The 24319-nt window shown below is 40.1% G+C and overlaps 1 protein-coding gene across 1 annotated transcript; it reads left to right on the top strand.

Annotated features, from left to right (window-relative positions):
* Positions 1–418: 418 nt before the first annotated feature.
* LOC121503597 (C1q-related factor) lies at positions 419–24051 on the top strand. Its single transcript, XM_041778076.1, has 2 exons — positions 419–1254; positions 22697–24051. The coding sequence occupies exons 1-2, from the start codon at positions 646–648 to the stop codon at positions 22874–22876; spliced, it is 789 nt and encodes a 262-aa protein (XP_041634010.1). The 5' UTR covers positions 419–645; the 3' UTR covers positions 22877–24051.
* Positions 24052–24319: the final 268 nt, after the last annotated feature.

Raw genomic sequence — 24319 nt, 5'->3', positions numbered from 1 at the left:
AGCCAAAGAGAGAGGGAGAGGGGACGTTGCCACACCAAGCTCTCACTTGATGGGGAGGAGGAGGGGGTTTTGGTGCTCCTGCTGTATAAAAAGCCAAGGCTGAGAATCCGGCACCACAAACTCCCCACACATACACACAAAGATCCAGTGGCTGCTCTGTATCTCTCACACTCACCCACTCATCTTCTCTCTCTCTCTCTTCCTCTCTCTCTCTCTCTCTCTCTCTCTCTCGCTCTGTCTCGCTCCCTCTGTCTCTCACTCCCCTCCTCTGGGCTCCTCTGCATCCTTGTTGCATCTTCTCACAAGTCAGATTGTGTTTGTAAGTACGAGCTGGATGTCTTCCTGTGTTTGCTTGGCTTTCATTAGCTCCTCATGCATGTGTGAGTGACTGCTCGCCGTCTTCAGAGTGTCTGAGCAGAGCACAGAGAAGGATCAAGTGTATGTGGGTCTTCGTCTCGCCCTCACACACTTGCCGGCGGTCTTCTTACAACTCTTCTCGGGATCTGTGGGTCCCTTTCCTCGGTGACAGGCTCCCCACACCCAGCAGTCACCATTTCCGCCCCCGGGAGACCCACGCTGGCAGCGCAGCCCCTTCCCCGACTCAGCATCGGGAGGAAGACCCTGGTGGCGGCTGCCGTAGGGGTTATGCTGGTCCTGGTGCTGGTGGTCCTCATCCCGGTGCTCGTCAGCTCTGTGGGAACAGATGCCAGTCACTATGAGATGCTGGGCACCTGTCGGATGGTGTGTGACCCCTACCTGAACAAGGGCACCCCGGCTAGCAGTACCAGCTCCACCGGGCTCCAAGCAGAGGCGGAGGCGCTGAGCGACCACAGCAACGTGCTTCCACCCTCCACCTTACTGCAGGGCCCGCAGGGGAAGCCTGGACGGCCGGGTAAGCCTGGTCCACCGGGGCCACCAGGAGAACCAGGGCCACCAGGACCTGCAGGGCCTCCTGGTGACAGAGGGGATCAAGGGAGGACTGGGATTTTGGGTCTGGGGGGGAATGGAGCTATCAGCACAGCCACCTACAGTACAGTACCTAGGGTGGCCTTCTATGCAGGGCTTAAGAACCCCCACGAAGGCTACGAGATCCTCAAGTTTGATGACGTGGTCACCAACCTGGGCAACAACTATGATGGCATCTCGGGCAAGTTCATCTGCAGCATCCCTGGCACGTACTTCTTCATCTACCATGTGCTCATGAGAGGAGGGGATGGCACCAGCATGTGGGCAGACCTCTGCAAAAACGGCCAGGTTAGTGCTGTCAAACTTTTTCTCACTTTCAGTATGAACACAACTGTGAATTTCTCCTCCTGTTCCCTGCTGCCTCTGAGAAGACCTCTATTAAAATCCCACGATCTATTTTTTTTTTTTTTTTCCAAAAAAGCCAGAGAATAAAAAGTGACATTGTGAGGCACAAGCTCGCGCGTCCGCCGTGCGCCTACAAAGCCCAGAGCGCACAGCTGTGGCACCGAGAGCGCCCGGAGATAAAGACGTGTTGACTGGTGGCATCCCGCGTCCCCTCTGTGCGTGATGCGTCCTGACTTTGCCGAGTCCCGACACGCAGAGGACGGTCAGCTGAGCGTGGCGCGCGCCGATCTTTACGCATCAGACGCTGATTTAATGCTTTGTTTTGTTTAAATTTGGATTTATCCCGCGGTATTTGTTTGTTTCGGCATGTTAGAGTAAAAAAAAAGCAGGAGTAGGAATTGTAGGAGCTTCATGCTACATTTTTTACGTAATTTAAACAATTCGCTTATTGTTTTATTGTGTCGTGTTATTATAAGGTAAAAATGCGCACACCATAATACACTCCTTCATGATAAAATGCACCCACGTAACTTTGGACTCCGCGTGCTTCACTTAAGGACCATAAAGGAGGAGAAATAAACATGGACCACATATTATTATTACAAGCCCACCGGATGCCGCTGTCTGTCCGCCGCTGCGCCCGTCTGCCTCCTCAGTCATGTTAAACACATTAGGACGTCTCCATGCTCTATTCTCGGCTTCTTTGATGCATCGTTTTAATGGGGCTTTAATTTTATTTCGCGCCCCGGAGGGTCTTCTCAGGTCGGTAATGTGCGCCGGTGGAGTTTGCAGCCTTCCGATCAGCCGTCAGATCTCCTCTCCTCAAAGCAGCTCCCAAATATGTTTCCCCTGTTAAAAAGAGGGGATGATATACAAGCCTACGGTTATTGCAGATGAATGCTGTGTTTGCGGCTGAAACTATTTCTAGTGGCTGCTAGTCGCGTGAAAAAGTAGATTTTATTAATGTTGATAAATTCTTTGGATCTTGCAGAACTTGCAGCATCAAAACTTTTTAATATTTGCTTTATTTAAATCAGGCCTTAAAGAGTGTTTCAAATATCCTAATGCATTTCACACAATGTCATATTTCTCTGCAGGCTCAGCTGCACTTTATTTGTGGGTTAACAAATCTCTGCTCAAAGTGAATTAGGCATGGAGGCACAGTTTTGCTATGATAAATGCATCAAGTGACAGATTTTTCCTTATAAGTGATCAGAAGTCCCAGAGAATGTTTTATTTATAGCCTAATTTATGAAGTTTCTGATCCACCATCACCTTTCACCACAGTCTGAAACACTTCCATGAGATTAATAATACATAAATTCACCAAATCTGATCCTCTGATAGTCTTGTCACATCATGGCCCAGAATCCTCTGACCTGCTTTACGGCTGCCCGCTGTGGACTGACTCCATTTAATGTTTTCATACTTTAAAGTAAATTCATGTCAGTCTTTAAACACTCTTCTAACAAAGCAGACAGCTGTTGTAGTACAGTAAAAGTGCTGAGACGCTGATATGCATGCTGGAGATAAAGTGATAGTTGGCATCCTCTCTGTGCAGTGAACCTGCAGTCTCACCAAGGCATGCTGGAGGTGAAATTTCTGACCCCTCGCCAAGAGCACACCCAGCAAGAAAAGGAGAACAGCACTCTATATATAATGTCTCACTCAACAGTAATGTTTATGGGTGGGCTGAATAGCATTGATATATAATTGGGGAAGAGGAACATATGTTGCTATAAAACGCCTTCTGTTACCGCTTCATTGTGCTCCCAAGAGGAGGGTGTGGAGATACTTAAGTTAGACGCACAGTGTTCCTCTCCAGAGACCTGTGTAATGTTTATAAAGTGGTAACTGCTTCTGTCCTATGCACTGCTTTTACATAAACACACAGTCTTTTGGCTGTAGTGTTTATTAGCTTTGTGATGAAAAAGGCCCCCGAGCCCCGGTCTGTGTAAATGACTGTGAATGGTTATAAATGCTCGGCAAACTTATGCTACATCATTGATGAAGTGCTGAGAGTCAAACTGGGGCTCCAAGAGAAACATTGGTGCTTTACTCAGCTCATTAAGGCGGCAAAAAGCTACACAGAGAGCTGGGACAGGGGAGGCCAGGGGATTCTACACAATACTAGTATTTTATCATCTTTTGGCTTTAGGAAATCGGCGCGTTTCCAGGCCCCGCAGTGCCGCAGCATGGCTGCCTTTGCTCCTCCCACTCCAGGGGTTCTTACAAGCTGTGTATAACATCTATATCCACTCTTTATCCATTTCAACTTTTATATGACAGCAAGAAACCCAACTCTGTCCCCAGGACTTTGACACTTTCAAGCTAGACCAAAAAGTGCAGGTAAACAAACAAATAAGAAATCTATTTTCAGCTCCGCATACTTTACCTGCAATCCAACTTTTCTCTTCTCTCACTTTTTATGCCTCTTCTCTTACTGGCATGCCAAATATTCCAACCAATCCTCCCCTCTCCAGTAAATCAATGCAGCGCTTGAACTTGAGTTGGACGCATCCTGAGAGACACAATGAAGACAAATTCACTAAATGAGGTAGAAAGGGGTGGAAGTAGGGACATAAAAGACATAGTTATTGTGCTATTGTGCCATCTTGTCTATTTAATTGTAATTAAAAAGCTTGAAGCAGATCCAGGATGTGTTTGCGCTTCTCCTCTCCGCTCCCCTCTTAATATTGTTATTAATCCGCAAAACCGTTTCAGAGTTAATTAAAAGCAATGACTTCAGCGTCAGTCTCTCAGGAGGACCATAGTGAATAATCACTCTGTCTCCTCCTTTAATAAGCTTCAACGTCCTTCGTGCACATGCCTTTTCCCCAGCAATTACTGCTGCAGCCTCCTGCTCACACACATAAACACACACGCAGGCACGCACACGCAAATGCTTGCCACCCTCACACCCAGCCCCACCCTCCCAGCCCACCCCAACTGTGCTCTGCCCTCCATCTCTCCTCTATGTCAGGTCTACAGGAGCTCACTTTTAAAAAGGAGCAGAAAGTTTTCTGCTGTTATGGAAAAGTTTTTCAAAATAAAAATAGTGATACTGCAGAACGACGCAATAAACTGGCAGACACGCAGTGCCATCAGTTTCTTCATTTCTCTTAAATGATTGACTGCATTATCCAAGCAACAGAATATAGCCTCCTTTTACATTTAGTTTCTAGCCAGTGTCATGTCCTTTTACAGTGAAATACAGAGGCGGGTTTTACCATAAGGTAAATGTAGTCATAAATAACTTAGCCTTCTGGCCATATGGAATTTATAGGGTTTAACACCCTCATTTAAAATAAGAAATTTGAAGAAAACTTATCAATGTTGTAGACTGTTGGAAAGAGGAGAATCTCAAGATTCTAACAAAGTCCAGCAGTAACATCTCACAGATGTACAGAAACAGAAACTAGCCCTTTAGTGTGGGGAAAAGACAGGAAAAAAGCAAACTCATGCTATATGCTGAGTGCCTTCCCTGTCGTTGTACTCTGAAAATCAGTACAAATCTAACAAAGGGTGCAACAAACATTACTCCCAAAAACGCACTAACTCATTGATAAAAGATTACAAAAATACTGACATATTGTTCGCTTGGTTTTCTGTTAGTCATTCCTGGCAGGTGCGTTTCTTTTTTTTAGGAAAGTTCACCCTCTCTGAGGAGTTCTCATGTTTTCCCTGTGCACAGGTTCTCTCCGGATACTCCGGCTTCCTCCCACCACCAAAAACATGCTCATTAGGTTAATTGGTGACTTTAAATTGGCCGTAGGTTTGAGTGTCGGCATGTCTGGTTGTTTATCTCTATATGTCAGCCTTGCGATTGACTGGTGACCAATCCAGGGCGTACTCCACCTCTCGTCCAATGACAGCTGGGATAGGCTCCAGCCCTCCTGCAACCCCTAATGGCATAAGCAGAGTAGAAAATAGATGGATGGATGGACCCTCTGAGTCTCAGAGACTCTAAGGAACAAATCAAACACATCCACATGATCCTGTGATTGGTTTTGGCTGAGTAATGCTGGCCTCTGTTTGAGGGGTTTTAGTTGGAAAACTGACCAAAAAGGAAAAAGAAATAAAAAATGGCACAATTATGTATTTTTCTTTGAATAAATTCATTTTATTTATTGAAATAAACATGCAAAGTTAGTATTCATAAAGCTATGGTGTCATTTGGTTACCAGATGCCCATTTAGAGTCTCCAAATAGATGTCTAAACAGTCATTTCTGGCTTGTGCTGCATCAAATTAGAAAATGATGAGATGTGGCAACGGCTCCATTAAGTTTCTAAGCTACAACACACCAATAAATGAAGCTCAGGATTAGTTCATGAAGAACATGATAGTCATACGCCCAGCCATGGTCAGCTGATGGCCAGCTGATCCTAATTATTGCCTCCCTGCTTCCACAGCCAATCACAGCTCTGTCTCCTGACACAGTGGTCCATTTAAACATGACGTACTTCTCACTAATCCCTGCTTGCATGAATGCTGAAGCCCCAATCGGTTGCTAGCAAATCTTAACCTCCTCCACCCCAGCCTCCCCCTTTATAGCATTCGCTTGTTGCACCCTAATATTGAGATTCAAGCTACTACGGATTAATTGCTTTTGAACTAATTTCACTGTATTCAGTACACATCATCATAAATCTGTCTATTCACATGGGGGTTTCTGGCCATGTGCTCCCTGGAAAGTCAAAACATGCTGCTTGACTAACCCAGGGAGAAGCTTTTCAGCAGGGCCTTCTCCACCAGGTAAAACTGTATATCCATGTTGCAATAAAATGGGAAAATATAATACAAGAGTGACTGAATTAAATAACATATATGAACAAAATATTGAAAGCATTAGAAGACTGCAAAAATAAGTAAGGAATGAAATATATAAGACTATAAGATCAAAGAAATGCAGAAAATTAAATTTTTATAGTTTCTATTAGTGATGGGAATTTGGGCTCTTTTTAGTGATTCGAGTCATTTGGCTCAGCTCAGTAAATATTACCTCTGAAAATATCTCTTAAGTATTATTTCAGTATATTCTGTACATTATGGCTCCACTGGCTGGGCTGTTTGACACACCTGATGCAAAACATCAATATTTATCTTGTGTTTCTTTTATTCAGACAACTAATTGTAGGAGATGTCTTTTTTACCTTGATATGTTTCAAGTGTCTTCTGCAGTCTTCCTCAGAAGCATCACGTGACCGCTGTGACGTGTCCTTGTATGCCGTTCTTTCCAGGCGGGGTCAGCCTGATGGACCTGTCAGGTCCATCAGGCTGAAAAAAAAAAAAAAAAAAAGAAACACAAGATAAACATTCAGAACAAAAAGACACAATGAATTTGCTGGATCGAAACATTTATGTTACACCATCAACCTCGTGTTCCTGTGTGGTGTGCCTGTGGTAGAGTAGTATAGAGAAAATATCATCCCTACTAATCAATCAAATAACACACAGAAAATATACGTTGATAATGATAATAATAATGATATCAAAAGGTTCTAAAATGGGATTCAGATATTGTAAAAGAGCCACCTCCTTGTGCTGGCTTGTTCACAAATGACACATCATGAGTTTCTAGTGAGTGCATTTGTTTAACTGTTTTTTGAGTTTTTAATCCCAGACATCTCTAAATAATTGCTGTGTGATTAAAAGAATACGTTTTTAAGTAACTCATTCTGTCATAGGAATGTAAAATGGGGGGAACAATAGAGATGGAGGGCCCCTATGCCTGTATTCGCCTTGGGCCCCAAAACTGCCAAGTCCTCCACTGGTGAAATCCACACATTGTGTTTAGCATGTGGTGTCAATCCTAACATTAAACACTGGAGCAGAGCCATCTGGATGAGGGTCTGCTCTGTTTGATTTAGTTATTGACAAACTTTAAGCTCCAAAGAAAGGTGTGAATAACTAAGAGATCTGCCATTCAATTGCTTCAGCTGTTGTCTAGATTGATTTGTTAGTGTTCAGTCTAATAATTAAAAAATAAAATGTGATTGGCCCTACAAACAGGAGGTATCCACATGCAGATACAGCAAAACTTGGACTTGATTGATTTTAACATTCTGGGAATGTTCAGACCTGCTAGTCTTCATCGTGCTGTGAGTCCAGCACTGAGAGGCCTCTGTGTAAGTGCAGGCTGTAACAGAGAGACTCTGTCTCAAACAGACAGAGAGCCACCCTCAGTCCCTCGGCCTCCTCGCCTGTGGTATTGATCCCCTTATGTGTGTATGCGTGGATGCATGTGCATTTTTTCCCTTTTATTCTGTCGGACCCGTTACTTCCTGTGCGATGCATCCCATGGCATTTCTTCCATAATCAGCCACAGAGGTAGTGGAGGCGGACCTTTGGCCTTGATCTGTGGTGTAATTGGACATTGGATTTGACACTCTGCCGAGTGGAACATTAGAGCTGCTCTAATTAGGTGCGAGGGCTATCAAACCAAGATTGGCCCATGTTGTTAGGAAATACCACCCAGATTGGAAATGTCAAGATGACATCAGGCCATCATCTGGAAGCCCACGGAGGAAAATCTATCACTTACGGTTGAAGTTTGAAACTTCTCCGTTACTTGTCTTTAATAATTCTGTGACTTTAAAACACTGAGCCTCAGACAGAAGGCTGTTAGAGGCCAGGAGTGGACACTCAAACTCCCCGCCCTGGCATTTCAGATTAAGCAGCTCATGAAATTCTGCTATAATGTCTTGTGTTTAGTGAGAGCGAAAACATACGGTTTAAAATAGGCTATGTATTGTCTCCTGTGGCTGCCTGACTCAAGGATGCTATGCTGTTGACTCACAAGGCTTCTTCATTATAATGAGGGCCATATGGGAGATAGACAAGTGCCCCCGGCCCTCTTATGCAAACATCTCTCTCCCCGCCTCTCCCCACGCCCCTGACATTTAGCCGTCCAACAGATCCAGTTCTCAGTGATACCCACAATTATCCTCTCCCTCTTCATGGGAAAGCAGCAAGTCAATGGCTTTAAATGACTCACAGCCTGCGACATAACTCAATGTGTTTAACACCTCTGGCTCTACCCCCTCCCTTAAAATGAGCATGGGTAAGGCATCATTTGCCCCAGAAAGACGATGAATGGACTGCTGTGCGAAAACTGATGTCATAGTAGAGCTGAAATTCTGCCTCTCTCTCATTGCTAACTCATTTGAGGGTTATTTATTAAGAAAGGAAGAAAATTCGCACTGCCTCAGGGTTACTAGGAAGCACCCTGGAATAAAAAAACAGGCTTAGTGGAACAAAAGGTTGAACATTTTGCAGTGAAAGTCTTTGCAGACAATGCTGCTTGCTGGTCTCCGTACTGGAGGCGCACAGCGCAGTAAATCCCAGTAATTAACTGAGTGAGATGAGTCTCCCCAAGAAAGAAAGACGAAGATGGATTGCAGGTCAAAGTTGATGCCTCTTATTTCCACCTCGTTTCTGACAGGCCTCTTTCAGCACTCCTGATTTCATCCCTTTTTGTTGCCACGTCTGAATACGGTCATTCTGGCCTCTTAAAGGTTTCCAGTGTCTGGATCAGAAGTATCACCTAAGAACCAATAAATACAAGTCTGACTCAGACTCACCTTTAGCATTAAGGGAAGCATTTTCATAAACAGAGTTCAGTTTGTGCCATTTCAAAGGGAGCTGAGCAGGTACAAAGAGAGCAGCTGGTGAATTAAATCAGGATCACTTTTTTACTCTCTTTTGACAGATGGCAAATCTCCTGTTACCACTTCCTTCCTTTTATCATGTTTTGAGTTAGATTCCTCCGACACATAAACCTGCAACACACGGGACACGCAATACTTTCTGACACTACAATACTCCCTAAACCCTTCCAGTGCTTCTTGTTCTAGTTTTTCCTGTAAAACTGCATCTCCAGTGTGTACGCCTTTACTGAAATTCATCTGAATATCTCTCCGTCATCCCGCGTGTCTGTGTGTGTGCCGCAGTGAAAATATTGGACCGGGCTCAAAAGCTGTGGCAGACTTTCTAAGCTGCTATTAAGCATGCAGTTCACGGCTGGAATGTTCAAACACAATTAGACGGCAGTAGACTTTGATTCAAGGAGGACCAATAGACTCGTTGATCCAAAGTAGAGGCTCAACATCAAGTCAACAAATCCCTGTCAGGGAAGCTGCGAGACGCGCCCTTGTCACAGCGACAAAGCCTTGAGTGGGATCAGCGTCCTGGTGAGAAAAACACCAGACACAATAGATAATACTTCAGATTGTTGTGGCTTTAATAAATAAGTATTAACTTACAGTTTTGTTAAAGAGAAACTCTTATAACATCACCATTTATTTATTTAATTGCACATATATAGGATTACTTTATAGGTTTGAAGAGGGGGCAGAAGCTTTTGTTGATTAAGAGAAAGTTGTCAATCTTACAAAACATTTTTGCAGAAATTTTTATACAGTCAAATGGGTAAGTGCTCAGAAAATTCTGCCATGAATCAAATAGTAATAAATCATAGAATAATACAAGATCAAAATGCCAAAGTTTGCAGATGATCCCCGATGACTTTACAATTTTTTTTCTGGAAAAAATGAATGTGATATTTCAGATTTAACTCCTCATCCCCTTGAATACCTTAAAATCTAATATGGGATACTTGAGAAATGTAGGTAACACTTTATTTGAAGGGGTATGAGGAAAGCTTTATGAACAGTATGAATGTTGTTTAGTGCTATTCGGTCAATTATGTCACCTTTAATGCAAAGATGACATTATTTGATCCATGAAACAAAGCTGCAGGACAACCAGACAGAGTGCAAGGTACACTGAAAACTTCCTCCCTTGATATGGGACGTCCAGTGGTGTAGTGGTGTATGAGGAAGTGGGTAATCTTAATTTATTGCATTAAAGGTGACATACTTGACCGAATGACATGAAAAACAACATTCATAAACGTTCATAAAGCCTCCTTCATGTGGATGAGAGGTGTCATGTCAGTCTTATGCATACCCCTTTAAAACAATTGTTACAGAAATTTCATTTCCCTCTATTGACACTCTGACATAATCCTTGTCATACATCCTGTCTACCCCTGCAAATACTATAAAGTTTGACCTTTTAATACTTAATAAGAGTTCTAGTTTAAACCATTTTGCAACTCTTGCCAGTTCATCATTCATATTATTTACTAGGGAGTCACTGTGAGATAAAGTCATCAGGGAACAGTAAAAGGCTGTTAAAAAAATGAGTTGTGTTAACTTAAGAATCCAAAATTGCAATTTGAACTCAATTTTTCTGAGTTGATTTATTTATTCATCAAAGGTGACAGCGCATATTAATGAACATGGACATGTAAATGTGCCAGATTGTAGCCATGGGCTAATTCCCATCTGTAGTCCCTGGTAGATTGAACACATTTTTAAGTTTTTAAAGCATTTTTGTGTCATTGCACTCAAATGATTTGACAATCATCCCTCAATAGTATAGTTTTCCCAGAATGCCTTAGACACTTTTGAACCATGAGTTAAGTTACTGAGTCAGTTAGAGAAGGTCTGCCCATGAAGACAGTCCTTAATGTGGTAAAGAAAGTAAACAAACTTTGTGAGAGTACTTTCTGGGCAAACTACACCTTCTGTTTTCATTGTAGGACTGATATTTGGAGGTTGTTTAAAGTACAAAACAGCTATTTCAGATGTATTTTCTGAATTGAAAGGATGTGTATTTAGTTTAAAGTTAACAATACTCAATCACAAGGAAGTATTTTTCTTATTGCACTCAAACTATTTCCTTACACCTTAATCTGCATAATTTTCCCTGAAAGCCTTTGGTCATTAGACACTTTTGCACCATGCCTGAAATTACCCACTAAGTTAGAGAAGCCCTTCCTGTGGGGAACAACCACAGTATATAAAGGATGGTATGCTGAACATGATGGAAGAGGATTTCAGTGTGCACCTTTCACTTAATGACACTTGTACTCACTAAGGTAGCCCTTTAAGTAGCACAAGTATTTAAAATCAAAGTAATGTAGAAATAAAGGAATATTTCAGTGGATGACGAACATTTTCAAAAATATTTAAACATGTGGTTTTGACTTGTATTGCGTGCTACTAAATAAAACTGTTTTTTTTTATGTAATCATTTCTGTTGATTCATCAGGGATTGTAGTGTAAATTATATATTTTAACTTGAGTTGACTCAGAAATGTATTTCCACAACTTCAAAATGTTAACATAATCAGTGTAAACAAATATTTTGAGTATGTTTAACTTGTTTGGTTTTACAGTGTACATAAAGTTCTCTTTCAGTCATATAACTGGTTAATCACTTAAGCGTGTCACCTTGGGAACTGTAGTATTGTCGTAGCAAACAAAATTTTATGGCTGACTGTGTCATACTTCTTAGACAATATGTATTTGTGTAATGTTTACAGCTGCCTGTCTATTAGCTGTTAAAGTGCCATATGACTAGTCCTTTCTAAATCCATATTGATGTTCCAATATGATGCTATTTTCTTGTAAATAAGTTACAATTCTATTATAAATTAACATAAAGAATTTTTGAAAAACATGGTTAAATAGATGAGAGTTGATAAAGTTGCATTGGTCACAGGTTTTAAATAAAGATATAAAGCTGCTTTTTTAAACTCTTTTGGGGCTCCAGAATTTAGTTTGATACCTCTTTCACTAATGAACTACTGATTTGATCATGACCAGGCAAAGTGTTTTTTAGGTTCTTGATTCTATCACTTACTTTATTTAAACATTTTAAACACAGCAGCTGCTTCTACAACCTTAGATGCGCTATTACCTTCTTCCAACTGGGCTACACATGATGTGGCTTTCATGCAACCAATAGCTACCTATTGCTCATTTGACACTTCATTTAGCTTTGACAACTCAAGCACAGAAACTTGACAAAAAATGGATGAATGCGACACATCTTCTACACTCCTTACTTGTTAACAAGAATCAGTAGAGCAGCTAATTCATATCATTTGCCGTTATCTGAACCCATGCAGGGATATACGAGTCTGTTGACAGATGTGTTGATGGTATGTGGAGGTAGATGTTTGATCAATATATCCCTTCAGCTGGGAAAATGTGACATAATGATTCCCAGCATTGTTGTACTGTTTATCAGCACTTAAGGAAGGCCTATTGTCCAATCAGATGACTTAGCTGAGACAACACTGTAAAAGAAAGCAATTTATATAAATGCAGTTATGTACCATAAATAAAAGTCACATAAAAAAGATCATTATCATTAATAACTGTGACCTTACACATTCCCAAGATAAGAGAATCCACACTTTACATTCCCAGGCACGCGTCATCTATTAAGCTGAAGTGCAGCCCTGATTTTTCTGCGTCTCCACTTAGAATATTATTCAATCAAAGCCATCACATTGACGAAGTGACGGATGCAAACATGCGCGAGCAGCCATGAGGAAGACAACATGGCACGACACCTCATTTAGCATCGCTGGAGTCGGCGCTCACAGCCTCACGCTTTGTTTGTCTTGTCAAACTTCCTCTACATATTGGGTGTCAAGGTCACGCACTGCCAGTTGGCTGTTTGTCCTGCTCATCTCCTCGCTACACATCTGCCATTCCCGGGAATTGAACCTCTGGCTCATATCTGCCTAACAAGTTCCTTGTGTGCATGGGAGACAAAAAAAAAAAAAAAAAGCTCTGACACGAGCTCCCTGATCATTATTTCAAAAACAGTGAGAGGTTTTATTCATGCGTGCTTATCATTGGAAGCAAACGAAGGAGGCCTAGACTGCGGCAGTTATAGTCTCAGAAGGGGATAAAAACCATTAGAGCAGAGAAACAAAACAAAACAAAAATATCATTGTGGAGGAAGTAGAAGGATTTCTGGGAACTTTGCTTTCACCAGGGCTTTGCTCATTTTTTGTCTTGTGAAAGAAAAAAAGGTTATATTTGGTTTCATTTGTATTGCTCCCCTTCCCCTCCACATCAATCGGGAAAATGAAGCTGATTTAAATTTAGCCCCTTAAAGAGCAGATGAAGGGAATAATTTAAGCTATATTACACATCTGTGACTTTGCCGAGGGTTCTCAGGTTCTATGTGAATACTTTGAGTGTAAATATTTAAATAAAGTTTCATTAAAATCCCAGCTGACAAATCCTCTTGAACCCTTGTCACCCTCTCCAGCACAAACTCAGAGCTGTAACCCTCTAATAGGATGTTGTTGACTTTGCACGCTTGGGGCACATCATACCATATTAATATGCACTGGACGGCGGCATCGCAGCGTCGGTACAGGAGGCTTTGTTTGCACATCGATATGAGCTGCGCTAGATTTAATCAAGAGGATAAACAATAAAAAAATGTTGAATGTTCCATATATCACTCCTGTATCTTAAAACATCTCCTCAGAATTTCATTATCCAGATTAGCCCTTATAGATGACGCACATGTCACATCAACGTGACTTTCACAGGCAGTTGGATTTGAACAAGTCTGAGTGGCTCTTTTTCAGCCTGTGGAAGGCCATGCTCGACATTCTTTAAGATTTATCTAAATGCTCATGGAAGTTTTGTTCTTCTTTGTGTTTCATCTTCTTTAGAAAACTGAGTCTTTTTAAAATTATTGACAATATTGTTAAGAAAGAGTGCCAGCCTTGCTACTTTCTGCTCCCATCATTCAATGCACCGAGCTGAAGAACAGTCCTCCCTTTAAAAACATTTGAAGAATTGAGTGTCTGATCGATTGCAAGACGGAAAAAAACTATGTCAGAATATTGGCTCATGGCTAAAAACACAAACGCACAAACAGAGTCAGGCTGAAGGTAATTAAAATTCAACATTTCAGTGTGGGTTAACTTTTGAGGAATGCTCGATAGTCCATGTTCGACTGAATCCTGAAAAACATCCGCTGAGCAGTTGTCCATGTCAGCCAGGATTACAGAGAATCATGGATTTTTATGAAAGATATTTGTGGAAACGTCGCTCCAGAGAAATGTTGTGAAGAGATGATGTCTAATGAAAAGCTGTATAGTAGGTTTACTGGGTTCAAAAAAGGTGTCACAGACATGACACCTCACCGTTTAAATGCTTTTACAGTAGTGCTGGAGTAAAGGCTGGCCCTAGCCTCTAGTGTGCGTCTGTCTCTGTCATTGTGTTGCTCAGAGAAGCACTTAAGACTCTCAAGCATTTCTCTTCAGGAATATTACAGTTGGGCTCTATCACAGCTTTGCAACTCTTTTACCACGCAAAAAAATTCTAGAAGAATTTGCTTAACTAACACTTACTGTGTTTTCCTCCTATCGTGTGCTGTAAACAACTAAATATCAGCTACATTAGCCATTTTAAAACGCCTCTGCACAGCATTTAATATATGGCCTGTTAAAAAGTCAGCGAGGGGTGAGCTGATCATGGCTGTGGATTATCAGAGAAAAAACCTCCATAGAAAACAGTGCAATACTTAACACTATGATTGACAGTGCAATCCCCCCTGGGTATGAATACTAAAACAATGAAAAAAAAAAACAAAAACAAAAACTAATCTAAATAAACACCAGAGAAGAACATGCTCTCACTCAGACTCTGGTCTCCTCTCCCATCTGTCACAATCCCTGCATGTTGTGTGTCCTCCTCATATAGGCTGACTAATTATCAGGCACTCCATACGCTGCCAGTTGGTCCATCTATCCCATACCAGTTCAGATTTAAAGCTGTGTGGACAAAATACAGAGCCAAAGAAAGGGCCAGAGCAGACTTTAGAGACCCGATAATGAGCCACGAGACAACACTTCAAATGCACGTAAAATATTGATTCAATTCGACCTCACTGACCAGACTAAGTGACTAATTGGCTGATTTCACCAGTGGCTACTTTAAAGCATGTACAGTACTTTCCTTTTCAGTATCTCAGGAGAAAATAATCTTTTCTTTCAGTTTCATTCTATTCAAGTTGGTCTGATCCCGCTCTCTTTTTTGAGTGACTCACTGAGATACAGCACCAACTAAATGCAGCTGGAGAACAAACACATTTTTAATGTTTAATTTGTACTCCAACCCATCCATTAGAGCTTAAATCAAACAATGCATTATGGGCTAATGTAGCTTCTTTCAGTTTAGTTTGAAACCCTCTGGTGTCCTTTACTACTTGTAATAGAGACAACAGACTTCTATAGACAAGCACTGAGGCAGCCCAGGCTATTTGTCTACAATCTAGTGAGGCCAATTTATTCTTGTGAAAGTGTTACTGAGAGCAAGTCCTAGACTAGAAGAAAAAAGAACAACAACCATAAAACCTTTTTTGGATGTCTGTATGTTTGTGCTCATTTCACGCAGCCACTTGCTTGTTCATATGTGTCATAAACATGATTGAAGTCTATTTACACCCGTGTGCCTATGAGGGAGAGTCCTCAGGCTTCAGAGGGAGCTGGTGAATTGCCTCGGGTGATGTCATTTGAATCAGCATTAGTTTGGGCTAAAAATCTTCAATATAATTTTAGGGATGTGGAATGACACTTATGTTGACACTCCTCATCTACCTCTTTGCAGGAGCTTCTTTTACAGCAAAATACAAATCTGAGTAAATGAATTTGTATAATTTCAAGTCAAAATATCTAGTGACACTTATTCAGTGGGTCCAATTTACCTTATGATTTTATACTAATATGTAGAAATGATGCTGAATGTCTCAAGAGTAATGTAATAGCCTTTTAACAAGCTGGCATTTTACAAGTTATAAGAAATATGTTACTATTAAGAAAGTATTCACCTGGTATTGATGTATTAGTTATCAAGTAATTTTATATTCCTTATAATATTGTGGGAACTCTGGTAATTCGTTCGTATTTTACCCAAACCCTGACATTAAAAATATGTTGAAAATAATTCAGGAAGGCCTCACCTTAATTAGGTGGGCCAAAATATAAGGTTTCATCTTTTAAAGAAGTTTTACATGTAATTTCTAAGAAATTCCTTGGTGAAATACCACTTATTACCATAGAACTGCAACAATATTTGGAGTGTTAGGTTTATGGTAAAATACCACCTAATCCTAAAGCAGGGGTGTCAAACTCAATCACAGCAGGGGCTAGATTCTGAATCTAACCTGAGGGCCTAACAAGGGTCAATATTTAACCACTGAATGTCAACCTAAATGATTTTGAGATTAAAAGGTCAACATGATGGTTAAAACTCAAAATCTGAGATAAAAAGTCAAACTTAAAAGTTTGAAAGGTAAAAACATGACATCTAAAGTCAAAATAATGTTTTAAAAGGCAAAATATGAGCTAGAATGCTGAAACCATGATTTTCAACAGTCAAAATATGAGAGAAAATTTGAAATTCATGAGTTTAAAGTCAAATATGAAATAAAATTAAAAATCATGAGTTAAAAGTCAAAGTAAGGAGTTGAAAAAGTTCAAAAACGTGAGATGAAGGTCAAAATTATGACTTTAAAGGGGAAAAAAACTGAGATAAAAATCATAATCATGACTTTAAAAGGTCAAAATAGGATTTAAAATTATGAATCTTAAAGGTAAAAATATGAGATTAAACATCAAAGTTGTGAGATGCAACGGTTAAAATTTGAAACAAAAAGTCAAAACCAGAACTTTTAGTCATAACTGTGAGATGCAAAATTAAAAATATTGAAAAAAAAACCCAACACAAATTCTCCATGTTCCCGACTTTGTATCAAATCATTTTTACTGTTTACTTTTTCTAATTTTTATGACTCAGGAAGAGTATTATAAATCCTCAAGGTTAAGTTTACATTTTTATACCGGAGTAAATCTGCAGACCTCATACTGGTGAGCCAGTTCTAATAAAAAAATCTTATGATCTGGTGGGCCGGGTAAAACTGCACCATGGGCAGAATTTGGCCCCCAGGCCTTGAGTTTGACACCCCTGTCCTAAAGAAATGCTACAATAGTACAAGAGTTAGGGCAAAGGTTGGGGTTAGGTCAAAGGTTAGGGTAAACCATAAAATACCACCTATTATTAGAGAATTGTCACAACATTACCAGGGTTAAAGTTGGGGTAAGAGGGTTAGGATAAAAAGTATAAACCACCTAATTACCAGACAATTTCTCAAAACATTACAAGGGTTAGGGTAAGGGTAAAGGTGTGAGGTAAAATACCACCTAATTATCAGAGAACTGCCATCATATGAGGAGGGTTAGGTTTAGGGTAGTAAGGTTAGGGCAAAATACAACCTTTTCCCAAAGAAATGCTACAGTAGAAAGAGGGTTTGGGTAAGAGTTAGGGTTAAATATCACCTTATTACCAAAAAATTGCCACAAAATTACAAGGGCTAGAGTAAGAGGGTTAGGATAAAGGATAAAACACCACCTATCACCAGTGAATTGTATCAATATTACAAGAGTTAGGGTTAGGTTAGAGGGTTAGGAAAAGGGAAAAATACAACCTAATACCAGAGAATTTTCCACAATATTACAAGGGTTAGGTTTAAGGTATAGTGTAAATACTACCAGAGAATTGCCACAATATTACCAGGAATTACCTGATAAATAAAACATTATTTCAAAGTCAATACTTCCTTTATATGACATGTTATTAACACATTAAAATGCTAGTTTATTTCATGGTAATAACGACCTTAATCTTGTTTAGCTACAAGATTATTATACTTAATGTAAAATTACTTGGTTATCAGGGCCCACTAAAGTGCTACCAAATATCCTTTCACAATTACCAGAGCTACATTCGAACGATTAATTTCAGATGAAAATCTAATTTTAAATAAATAAAGCACAAAAATGAGGCCTGCAATCCGGATATCAAGTATAAAATCTGACAATGGGGTAAGCAAAATAACATACACTATCTAAATCCATCCAATTTCAACACACTTAAGTAAATTTCGCTTGCCTGCCTGGCAAATATTTCTTCTTATTTAGAAGCAATGCCTCATTTTTGCTTTCTAAATCTTGAACTATTTCAGATGATTGTGGCTTAAAGGAAGAGTAATGGGATGATTTTTACAAGAAAACAGACAAATACATTGGCTAAGATTTGAGTTTTTGCAGTGTTGAAGCTTCATTAGCCACTACTGGCATACAAACCCAAATACCTGATCAAAGTGTTTGGAGCTGCATTGCATTGTGGGTAACATAGGTGGTGCATTGTGCATGCCGGTGGCTCTAGGTCTCAATAAAAAGAAAACACTCCACAGAATTAAAAAAGGTTCGAACTCTTTCTCTGCAGCAGTGATTCTTCTTTCAATTGTCCTCCTACTGAAGCACAACAACACAGCTGAAAGCTATGCTGAATCAGATGTGTGTTTATTTTTTATATTAAATATCATGTGCTGGAATTCAGAGCCAAACAGAAGAATACTGTATCCCAGCAGTGCTCTGTGTAGAGTATAAGGTTTATGACTGTTGTGCAGGATCACATTTAATTAGTCGTGTTGGCTTGGCACAAAGACAGACACTCAGTGCTGGCTACAGTCTATGACCTTCACTGTATGTCAGTGCTGCTTTCACATACTGTCATTTTCTACTCACTCTCCTTATGTTTAAGTTGTATTTGGCAAAAACGCGGCTACACACCGTTTCATGTCTTAGAAATTGCAAGTTCGGATACAGCTTTTTAGGGTTGTCGTTCTCTGCAATAAAGTGCACAATTAGTCAGTGAGTCACACAAATAAACACACACAGGCACTCATGCTTGAAAACACAGCTATTGTTTCAGCGCCCATTTGGCACAGCAGCTACATTTCCTCCCCTGAGAGAGAGCGCATGTTTGTACTGGAGGTCTTAATTAGCCAGGACAGGTTATTTAGAAATGGTTCCAAATGTCCTATAGCCAGACTGCCAGAATACACATGTACACATATGCACAGAGACACACAAATAAACACATGTGTCTGCATTGGTCTGCATGTTTTAAAATACACAGTGCATTCAGAAGGTATACAGACCCGTCTCACTTCTTAGAAATGTTTTATGCTGCAGCCTGATGCTACAGTGAATAAAATCATTTTTTTTCTCATTAATCTACACTCAGTATCCTGTAAAGACGATGTGAAAACAAAATGTAATGCAAATTTTTCAAAATAAAAAACTGAAATACCACATTTACATATTCAGATCCTTTGCAGAAACACTTGAAATTTAGCTCAGGTTCCTCCCATTTCTTTTGATCATTCTGAGATTTTCCCACACCTTGAATTCACACCAAATTAAATTGATTGGACATGATATAAAGGCTTTACAACTGACACTGCATATAAGAGCCAAAACCACAAGTTCAAAAGACGCCTGCAGAGATTAGATACAGGATTGTTGCAAGGCACAGATCTGAGGAAGGCTGCAAAAAATTCTGCTGCACTACAGTTTCCCCAGAGCAGAACAGTGGCCAGAGGGAGAGATCTGGCACAACCAGGAATCTTCCAGGGGCTGGTTGCCCGGCCAAACTGAGCAATCAGGGGCGAAGGCCTTAGCAAGAGATGTGACCCAATCGTCACCACTACTGAGTTCCAGAGATCCTGTGTGGAGACAGGACGAGGTTCCAGAAGGAGTAACATCACTACAGCCCTCCACTTATCTGAGCTTTATAGTAGAGTGGTTAGACGGATGCCTCTCCTTAGTGCAAGGGGGTCTGAATATTTTCTGAATGCACTGTAAATGTTTAAAATGTTGCAAAATCACTCTAGTGCCTAATTTGTACTTCAGCGTTGAATCTGTACCTTAGCGTAGGTCTGAGTATCCTTGAATGCATCTCCTCAAAAATACATGTTGATAGGACCCTCTGCGATTGGCCCGCTGGGTAGCATTGGATGACTACCATTCTCTGAGTAATGGTACGAGACTTTCATCAGCAGCTGTAGATCCTCTCTCTTCTAAGCAATAACTGCAGTATAATCAACAGCTCTAACATAATACACTCTGTTTAAGTTAATGGGTTCTTGTACACAAACAAGCAGAGAGAAGGCCAAGTATTGAGCTATGTGCACGTATCAATGCAAAGGTATAAAGAGCTCACTTTACACTGAAGGCCACCACAGCAAAGGTACGGCAAAGATTCAATGCTGAAGTATAATCCAGGCTTAATGACTCCTCTTAACCTCTCCTGTCTTTTGTGATTTCTTTGTTAGTTCCTCCACTATAAGCTCTGCTCAGCTCTGTTGAGAGTTTCTTTCTCTTCAGACCTTTAGTTTGAAGGTCAGACCACTGATTTGATCGAAACCAAAATCTGCTGGTCAGAGATTGACCTAAGATTTGACAGACCAGATGTCAGGTCTTGTAGGTTAAATATCAGTTAAACCACAGTTGAATCCAGAGATTTGTTTATTCTGAAACATTTCGATTCAAAACATGAACTTAGACATCAAGCTTATTTATAGGTTTTACCAAGCTGAATCACTTTCCTTTCATGCAACTTTTTTAATGCATTGTTCTCTTGTGGCACAGCAGAACTTTGATTTAATAAAAAGGACTCTTAAAGCTGCCTTTTCATTGCACCAAAAAAAGATATACTGTTTTAATCTAATTTTGAGCAGACTTGTTTTTGTTTGTTTGTTAATAGCTAATGTAACTGAAGAAAAAACAAAAAATATTAGATACCAAATGGGATATTCTAATCTTTGTTTCATTAAATATAAAAATATAAATTCATTTTATTTAAATATTTATTTGTGGTTGTTTTATGCCTTTAATGATAGAGGAAGACAGTGGATAGAATTGGAAACAGGGATTACAGATTTGGTGCGTGACAGGCGGTAAAGGAGCAGCAGCCAGACTTGAACCCTGGCCACCGGCATATGGGTTGCAACCTAACCACTGGGCCAACTGTGCACCCAGATACCAATTTATTTCAGCAGAAATATGAAATTAGCTATCCATTTAGCCATCCAGTCACTAATCCTGCCTCTCGATGAAGCAAAAGTTTTCCATAGCAATATCTCATTTACAACAGAAGCACTGACTGAGCTAAGGCTAAAGCTAGCAAATGTCAGTGTTATGGTTTATATCACTGCCCTGTTTACAGCTGACAGACAGCTCAGTGGAAAAGCAAAAAGTCACCTGAACCCTGTAATACCAAACATTTACCTTTTTTTGTTCAATTCAATCCACAAAGAAGGTCTGTATGCAAAAAGGATGTCAATTACACTTAGTTTAAGACAGTATCCAAGATGACAAGAACCTTTTTCAATGCAAAATAGTGGCATTTTAAAACGGAATTAAAAAGGTAATCACAATCAATAACAGAAATCCTGAAATTAATTGGGATTAAAACATTTCATCTTTTGACAGCCCTGAAAGTTACATAAATCATGCCAAAAATGATTATTTTTACAAAGAAACATACATAGGTGTTTTATGTCCACTAATCAATGTCCAAGTTAAGTACACAGAGAACAATATGGCTTTTTTTTTTTTTTTTGCATTCCAAGAGTGAGGATTCCTAAACAGTGCAAATTAAACATAATACATGAGCCAAAATCAAGCTAAATGCAAAAAAATACAATTATATACATAGGAGTTTTTTTTTCCTGTTTTTACTTTCCCACTGAAACATATTTTCTGAACACAATTGCAAAGAGAATTAAATTACTAGGAGTGCATTTTTTCCAGAATGAATGAGAAGCAGATTATAAAAATATATATTTTTTCTTTATCAAAAAAGATGTAAAATGCTGAAATTATGAAAGAATTACTAGTGCCAGTCCAGTACATTATGGCAGTGGTTCTTAAAGTGGGGGTCAGGACCCCCCTGAGCAGAGGTCATAAGATTAAAATGATTTCATATTGTATATTTTAACCATTTTTTTATAAATATATACATGAAATCATTTAAATTTATAATACAACATGGTCATTTGGTGAGATTTATTTGTTTTGGGGAACCCCTGCAGTATGGAACACTTCTCTTTGTGTAAAATTAATTTCTATGTAAATTCAGATGATCATATTTCCTTTTTTAATTGACTTATTGACATCAAACAAAAGCTGAAAGAGAACTTATTACTACTAGAATATTATTAGAACTTAAATTACACGTTCAACACAAAGTAACAGTGCAATGCAAAATGTGGCTTTGTTTGCATGCTATCACATGATGATGTCACGCTGACATGATCATGGACTTATAAGGTGTAAAGAAACATTAAAAAGAGAGTGTTTGCATGGACCACTACATGGGCCTCAAGGCTTTTGTTTTCTTTAAGATCACTGTCTCAGTTTTATTATTTGTATTGAAATAAATGCAGAGTGTTGGAGATACTGGAGCTGATGTTGAAATTTTTTACAGTGACAGGGAATGACAACAGTGAAAACCAAGTCTTGATCTGATTGGTATGAAAGAAGGAATTTCCTAAATTCTTGAATCCAGTGACCTTTGAATGTTCAGTTGCTAATAGACCTACCTGTTCTTTTATGTCTGTCTATCTGTCTGTCCCTGGTCCTGAAGGTACGTGCCAGCGCCATCGCCCAAGATGCCGACCAGAACTACGACTACGCCTCTAACAGCGTCATCCTCCACCTAGATGCAGGAGACGAGGTTTACATCAAACTGGATGGAGGCAAAGCCCACGGAGGCAACAACAACAAGTACAGCACCTTCTCTGGCTTCATCCTCTACGCAGACTGAGAGACAGACACACACACAGAGACAGAGAGACAGTCAGACAGACAGACAGACGCAGATTGAGAGAAAAAGTTGTTCGACAACGGGAGGGGAGGGGTGTGTTTGTTAAAAGCCGGAATGCTTTCTAGTTTTCCTAATTCTCTCCATCATCACGGACACCTCTGCTTCGTATCCATCAGCCGAGATGTCTGGGCTCTGTAGCCGAGCCTGGATGGGGACACACTGAGAGGGGCCGGGGGCAGGAGGCATGAGAGGACGTGTTTTTTCTCTTCACTCCTTGCCACAATGCCGACGTGTCAGACGCTCCCCGCTTTCTTTCAGTGTCTCTCCTCTGCAGCCCTGCTTCCATTGCACAGAAATATCGACATGAAAAATGAAAAACCCTGCTAACGTGGATGATCTCACCTCTACTCTCCACTGTGGCAACAGTCAGCTGTACCGTCAGTGGACTCGATTGACTGAAACTTGTAGTGTTGTTACGTGCAATTTTTCCTTAGAGTGTGCTTTTATTTTTTAGACATGCATTATATTCTACACAGATTAGATTTTAAAAAAAGAATATATTTGTCCCTTGTGAAGATATCCTGTTTGACTGAGAGAAATGAAGATGTGTTATTTGAGATATAACAGCTAAAAAAGAAATATTTCAGGCAGTGAGTGTTTATTCTTCATTGCTGGTTGCAATAAAGTAACTTTATATTGTCAATGTGGAGAATAACAATGCACTGTACTTTCCAATGTATCTGACAAAGGAAGCGTTTCATACAGACAAAATCCTTTCTACATCACGCTGCTCTCACACAAACATCCTGTTCCTGTTGGGATTCAAGGTAGAGTTCAAATTGTCTCTTCTATGTTGTAGTTTTATGTAGACACTCCACTCAGCACAACTAGCCGTTTGATTGGACAGGGTCTATTTGAAAAGCACTTGTGCTTTCTCTTTCGTTGCTGCACCAACCTTACAAGCCTTGTTACATGTGGCTTCTGAAGAGGAGGAGAAGAAAGTCAACACGTCAGAGAGAGAGAGAGAGAAAGAAAGTCAGGATGGAAGAAGGTGAGGGGGCTCAGACATGCTAACATTGACGGTGCAATTTTGCTGTTTTCCGTGTCTGGGCTTCACTGAATGTCATCCATTTATTAGTCGCATCCTCACTGACACACAGGCATTAATACGGTAGTATTTACTCAACATGGCGGCCTGACAGCTTGCTTGGGAATGAAACTGATTGAATGAGTGACTTGGTTGATTATGACTGCACGTTTGTGCGCGTGTTTGTACGTGTGTCTGTAAGTGTCTGCATTCTTAGCATGTGCCGTGCCATAGCTACACCGTTCTTTTCCAGAGTTATTCTGCGCTACAGCCAATGAAAGATATTTTACTCAGCAGCCAATGAGATTGTGCTCTGTTGGGCGGGGAGCCTCTATAGATATGATGAGAAGAACAAA

The sequence above is a fragment of the Cheilinus undulatus genome, linkage group 21 (assembly GCF_018320785.1).
Source record: "Cheilinus undulatus linkage group 21, ASM1832078v1, whole genome shotgun sequence".
NCBI classification, from domain to species: Eukaryota; Metazoa; Chordata; class Actinopteri; order Labriformes; family Labridae; genus Cheilinus; species Cheilinus undulatus.
This window is presented reverse-complemented; position numbering and strand designations above follow the sequence as displayed.